This window comes from Ipomoea nil, unplaced genomic scaffold, assembly GCF_001879475.1.
Source record: "Ipomoea nil cultivar Tokyo-kokei standard unplaced genomic scaffold, Asagao_1.1 scaffold1509, whole genome shotgun sequence".
Classification (NCBI taxonomy): domain Eukaryota; kingdom Viridiplantae; phylum Streptophyta; class Magnoliopsida; order Solanales; family Convolvulaceae; genus Ipomoea; species Ipomoea nil.
The window spans coordinates 2,501,969-2,508,892 of NW_017617937.1; the positions used below are offsets into that span (position 1 = coordinate 2,501,969).

The 6,924-nt window shown below is 28.3% G+C and overlaps 1 protein-coding gene across 1 annotated transcript; it reads right to left on the reverse strand.

The window, feature by feature from the left end:
* Window positions 1-5,068: 5,068 nt before the first annotated feature.
* On the reverse strand, window positions 5,069-6,099 carry LOC109188801 (heavy metal-associated isoprenylated plant protein 13-like). Its single transcript, XM_019339429.1, has 4 exons — window positions 5,951-6,099; window positions 5,780-5,855; window positions 5,281-5,687; window positions 5,069-5,202 (listed from the first exon to the last, which is right to left on the reverse strand). The coding sequence occupies exons 1-3, from the start codon at window positions 5,954-5,956 to the stop codon at window positions 5,299-5,301; spliced, it is 471 nt and encodes a 156-aa protein (XP_019194974.1). The 5' UTR covers window positions 5,957-6,099; the 3' UTR covers window positions 5,069-5,202; window positions 5,281-5,298.
* Between the last annotated feature and the right edge of the window lie 825 nt (window positions 6,100-6,924).

Genomic DNA, 6,924 nt, shown 5'->3' on the forward strand with positions numbered 1-6,924 from the left:
GCTATTTTGCAACAGCCCAAATAGTCAATACCCCACCACCGGGGTTCGATACTGTAACATTACTTTGTATAATATAAAAAATGTACACTCAATACATAAATAATGTACCTATAATATATTAAAAATGTATTTTTTTTATTCATGATTCACAATAAAATTTGCATTAATTTAATGGCAAATTATATCGTACACCAGGGCACACAATGCATTGTGCGTCTTGACCCAAAACGACGTCGTTTTATATATGTTTTTTTTTTTTTTTGGAAATTTCGTTTCTCGTATCTGTTGTTAACTTCTAAAAAAAAATATCATGTTTCGAATGTACATAATTGTGTAATAGAATACACATAAATTCCTAACATAATGCACATAATCTTTTTTGAAAGGATAATACACATAATCTAACATAATACAAAATTTCATATTTCGAATATACATTCTTCCAAAAAGTTGAACCCCAACCCGATAGAGCATTTGGGAGGATGTAAATCATGGTGACTCAACTGAACATGAACCACAGAGGCTAGACCAGTGCTCACTGCGCACAAGGAGCCCCCCTCACTTTGAGAGGTTGAGACTCGATCCCTGGTCATTTTTCCAAAATTTCACCTCTATGACCAGTTGAGCTACCCATACAGACATATTTCGAATATACATAATTGTATAGTAGAATGTACATAAACTCCGCCACGTCAACTCCCTGTAAAACTTAACAAAATGACGTTATTTTGGATAGGGCAAAGTGCACAATACATTGTGCGTCGGGTGCACGATATAACGATTGTAATTTAGTACCATACTTCATTAAAAATAAAATTATAAATATTCTTTATTTCTTTTACTGTTTTCTATTTTGTATCTCTTTATGGTATCCTTATACATACCATGTAACCCCTGTCAGTGTACACACACATTTCAATATTTCATTTAGACTCGGGCAAAATTTATAATATTAGTATTTGTTTAACTTATTTAGAGTATTTTATTATTCAACTATTGCCTTATTGAATTAATATTTTATTAAACTTAAATTTTTTTTTTTTAAATGATAGCGGAACAGGACAAGGGCAAGTTGGTGTTTCCTATGCTTGCTCCATTGGCCCACTTTAAGAGTATTAATTATTTTAAAGAAAATGACACTTTTTCTTCTTAAATTATAAAGGGAAAATGACACTTTTTCCCCCTATGTTATATACTTATAGAACTTTTTTTCCCTCAATTATTTATGTAAGCACATTAGTCCCCTCAATTATTTTAAAAGTGATGGTTTTCTCCCCTAATATATTAAATTGACATTTCTACCCTTAAAGTAAACATTTTATTTATTTTACTTCTCCAACAAATTATTGCGTATATGTAGCGATTACCACGGTTCGGTTCAAACTGAACCAGACACTATAGCAATCGAATTAAAAGTTTTCAGTTATGATTCAGATCTAGAACCCAATATTTGGATTTCAATTTATTAAATTTAAGAATAAAAAAAAAAAAAACTGGATCATGAACCGACGGTTCCGGATCCCGTTCGCGATTTTGAACCGTCTTTATTTTAAAATTTTATTTTTTATTTTAAAATAGTTTAAATTCAACAATAAATGTATTTTATTTTTTCAGTTTGGAACATGAACCGCCCATTCCAGTTCTTGATTTTAATAAACTCTAAATATCGCGTTTTGATTATAAATTGTAATTGGAATATTTTGGTTTGGTTACTATAGTATCTGGTTTGAACCAAATTATAGTAATAATTTATTGGAGAATAAAAATAAATGAAATATTTATTTTAAGGGTAAATATGTCTATTTAACATTTCAGGGGGAAAAAGAGCCACTTAAATAATTGAGGGGGAAAAAGTGCTATAAGTATATAACATAGGGGGAAAAAGTGTCATTTTCCCAATTATAAATTTATAGTATTTTTTTTCTCTTGTGTTATTTATGCATACATATTTGTCTCCATAATTATTTTAAAAGTGACGATTTTTTCTCATTTAAGGTTAAATGGACATTTTTACTCTTAAAATAATTATTTCATTTATTTTTATTCTCCAACAAATTATTACTTATATGTAAGGATGACTACGGTTTGATTTGAACTAAACAGGATGCTATAACACCCGAACTAAAATAGTAGGGATGGTTCTTGTTACGATTCAGAACCGAAAAAAATAAAACAATTGTTGAATTTAGACTATTTTAAAATAGAAAATAAAATTTACAAATATAAATAAATAAATAAATACATTTTTTAATATGAAATCGGAATAAATGCGAACCAGAATCAAACAGATTTATCATTTACAAACGATGTTTACAAATCTGTTCGGTTTCAATTCACATTTATTATTTATTATAATTCCAGTTTCGGTTTGAACTGCCGGTTCAAAATTTATTTATTTATTTTTGTAAATCCTATTTTCTAGTTTTTTTTAAAGACAAAAACTTAATGCATTAAATCATAAACAAGACATTTTACAAGGAAAGTAGTCTAAACTAAACAATTTTAAAATAGTCTAAATTAAACAATTTTTGTAACGGTTCTAAATCGTAACAAGAACCATCCATACTATTTCATTTCGGTTGCTATAGTGCTCGATTTAGTTCAAATCGAACTGTAGTCATCCCTACATATAAGTAATAATTTATTAGAGAAGAGAAACAAATGAAATAATTATTTTAAGGGTAAAAATATCCATTTAACATCAAAGATGACAAAACCTCCACTTTCAAAATAATTGAAGAGGCAAATGTGGATGTATAAATAACACAGGGGAAAAATGTTATAAGCGTATAACTGAGAGAGGGGGGAGGGGGGAGGACTGCCATTTTCCCACTATTTTATACAATAATTTACCTTTTAATTTTGATATATTGCAAACATGTGGCAAATTTAATAACGTATAATTAAACTCAAATTTTTCATCATATTCATAAAAATTTTATAAGATTAAGGAGTGTTTGGTAAATAGTTGTTAGCTAATTGGATTAGTAGGTTTGATTAGTTAATATCATTAGTAAATGATAGAAAATGTTTGATAAATTAACTGTTAGTTAATACTTAATACTAATTACATACAAAATGACTTTTTTTTTTTTTTAAAGTTGATCAAAAAAATTATTAGAAAAAGTTGGTAATTAATTAAATAATCACATTGTTTGTTTAACTTAGTCAAACTACTTAGTAATGGTAAAATAAATTAAAATTAATTAATATTGGGATCCTGGATGGAGATATTGGGATTTGGGAATGAAGTCAATGGGGAGAGGAAACTTAAAGTTGGAACCAGATCAGACGATATAAGAGTTTCTTGCTGGATGTATTTGTCATTATTTCTCGACTTTATAGTTGGTACTTGGTAATATAATGAAACTTGGCAGCCAAGTTTGAGGTATGTAATTTTCTTTTTATTAATTTATTCATTTCTATACGTCATCCTATTATGTAGAAATGCATTTGTTAGACAAGTTCAAAAAGAATCTGACTACCTTTATGTTTGATGGTGATATTTTAGGTAGATAATTGACATTTAGTAAATAACCTAGATAAGGCATTATAATTTTCTTTTTTGATTTATGAAAAAATTTATACCTATTATTTAGAAATATATTTTGTGATCTTAATTAATAAAATATTATAAATAAAAATTAGATTAAATTACTCCGTATTAATAACTTATCAACTAAAATTGAGAGATTTATAAGTAAAGTCAAATCACTTTGTTTATAATTTAAGATAGTTTAGATTGACCACATCCCTGCAATTATCTCAATCGCAAGGTGTTGTGTAAAAAAAATTATAACTTTGATATTTTTTTATCATGTGTTGCAAGCTTGCATATATTACTAATAAAGTTGCTAAAAATATAACTTTTTGTCTTTTTTTTTTTTATTTTACTTTATTGTTTTGTTTTGTAAAAAAGAGTAAATTTATGTAAATGGGCATATTTTAAAAGTAGATTAGAATGGTAAGATGTAAAAAAAAAAAAAAAAAAAAAAATAGTGAATGGATTATAAATTAGTTGATATGAAAATAAGAATCACTTCAAGAAAAAAAAAATAAAAATATGCTGATAAATTCAGCCTTTAGCATCACAAAATCTATGCATGCTAGCTAATAGCTATATGCCTATATCATCATTATCCACTACTATTGCCGCCTGCTTTTTTGCCGGCAATATTATAATCCATTTAAGTTTATTTATTTTTATTTTTTTGAAAGCCATTTAAGTCTTTTTTTTTTCTTTTTTCTTTTTTGGATGAAACATGATAAAATATGAAATTGGGCAAGCACTTTTCCGGCCAGTTACGTTCTTGAATTCTTTAAGAAATTTTTTTGAGCGTTCAGGAATATGTTTTGTTACTGTATAAGGATATATATTTAATAAATATTATTTTTGTGTAATAGTTTATATATTATATTAAATTTGATTAAAAAAATGTTGAAAAAAATCACTCTTAATTTTTTATACGAGAATAATATTTACTCGAGCCACAATTTTCTATGCATAATTAAGAAAATTTTGATATGTAAGTGAAATTACTTAATCAAACACATATAGGAACCTTTAAAAAAAAAACACATATAGGAATGTTAATAAATCTATGGATTGAATAACTTTATATGTTCATTGCCGTCTTTAAGCTAGCTTGTTTTGATTTATTTTTATTTTCCTTCATACGAATAGAAAAAAAAAAAAGTAATTATTAAATTTTTTATTTGAGATATTGTTGTAAATTAGATAAATTTTATTAGCGGTCTTTTTATAAATATCTTTTGAAGGATGAATCTCAACCCGACAAAGCATTTGAGAGGAGGTCTTTTTATAAATATCTTTTGAAGGATGAATCTCAACCCGACAAAGCATTTGAGAGGATGTCATTGTCGCTAGTGAGACTTGATTCTTGGTCATTCTTTCAAAATTTCACCTCTATAACCAGTTGAGCTGCCTATGCGGGTCTTTTTATAAATATCATAAACATATAATTGATTATTACATTAATATTTGTCAATCAAACTTTAGTAGTAGTTTAATTTGTATATATTAAATACTTAAATTCGACTCATTACATTATTCAAATTGATTAAACTCATATTTAGCTTGATATTAATTACAACCATACACCGTCTCATGATGAATAACAACACTCACATTATTTACTGTACATTGCCAATTCTCTCAAATAATTATACATATATAGATTAGATATATATATATATATATATATATATATATATATATATATATATATATATATATATATAGAGGGAGAACAAGAGACATAGAGAGAGAGAGAAAAATTAGGAAATAACACAGCCGCCATGTGAAGTGTCATCCACAGCTCTGTAGGAGTTATAATACGGCGGTGGAGCAGAGGGCGGGTACTGTTGCTGATAGTAGTGGTACTGCTGCTGATAAGGGTACGGCGGGTAGTACACGAATGGCTGAGCGGCGGCGCCGGCCGCCTGAGCCCCGCCGCCGGCGCCTTTCTTCTTGCCGTCTTCTCCTTTCTTCTCATCAGCGCCTTTATTGTTGTCGTCACCTTTCTTCTTCTCGCCCTCCTTTGGCCCGGCAGACACTATCTCCGTGTTACACACTTTCCTCAGCTTGGCCACGAGCAACACCGGATCTATGATCCCCGTCACCGTCAATAGTTTCTTGTTCTTGTCCACGGACATCGATTCCACTCCTGCAAATTAAGCGAATTCACAATCCAAATCTCCGACAGTTTTAAGGATTCTGTTCTGGCCGGAAACCTAATATATATAAATCAGTGCGTACCGTATAGTTCGGAGACTTTCTTCATCACCTTTTGCGCGATTTTGTCATCCAAATTCTCCAGTTTTAGCACGATTTTCTGAAACCATCACAAAAATCCTTCAAGTTTCTGTATTTCTTGAAGATCAGATCGAATTCATAACTTTACTGGCGCAAAAAGGAAGGAAAGCTTACCATCATTTTGAGTTGAATTGGTTTGATAGCCTTGGAGAGAGTCACTGATGATGAAGACCTCTGTTTCTAGAGAGAGAGAGAGAGAGAGAGAAGATAAGTTAATGGAGTGGAATTTAGCATTGAAATGTATTATTAAAGGAATCGACAACGCTACATCTATTATTTTTGACGTTTGTATATACATGATATTATCAGCACTCTACAAAATAGTATTATATTTTTATTAAATTTTGTATGTTTCAAATGCTATTTTATGTTATTTAATTTACAATGACATATACTAAATTTACATTTAATTTATAAATACATAGAAGATAAAATTTAATAAAATTTTGTTATTATGAATCATAACTTAAGTGACCATTTTACATTAGCTCGATACCATATTTATTTTCTCAATATAATACTATTAATTGCTAAATTAATTATCAATAAAATTCAGTATTTTAGTTATATATTTTTTTCGTTGATAACTTTTTTGTCCTAAAACACTTCTTGAAACAAATGTAAACATTTCTACATAATAGATATCTAAACAAAAAGATGAAAACGTCTGAACAAAACTCTCAAAGATATTATAGAATTTCAATTCATATAAGATCCAAAAATGCCAAACAATTTAAATTTTTTTTTCCAACCCCACTACTTGTATAAAATATTATTGGCCCTATTTGGTAACATAGATCATTTAATTATGGCTTATTTGATTAGTATTAACTGTTTGATTTGCATTGTTTAAACAATCAATATAATTGTTTGATTAATTAGCTTTTTGTTCCAAAATGATCAAACCACCTTTTTCAATCAACTTTTTGAAAAAGTCATTTTGTATTTAATCATCGATCAACTAACAGCTACCAAACACTTTTCTACAATTAGCTAATGTTATTAACTAATCAAGCTCACTAACTCAATCAACTAACAAATATTTACGAAACGCTACATTATATTAAAGAAATGAAGTCAAGTTCCAT

What these genes read in the sequence shown, in the direction of transcription:
- LOC109188801 (XM_019339429.1), bottom strand. An exon ending in GAAAGTCTCCGAACTATACG is followed by an intron (nt 5,688 to 5,779) that starts GTACGCACTGAT and finishes CTTAATTTGCAG; the next exon opens with GAGTGGAATCGATGTCCGTG.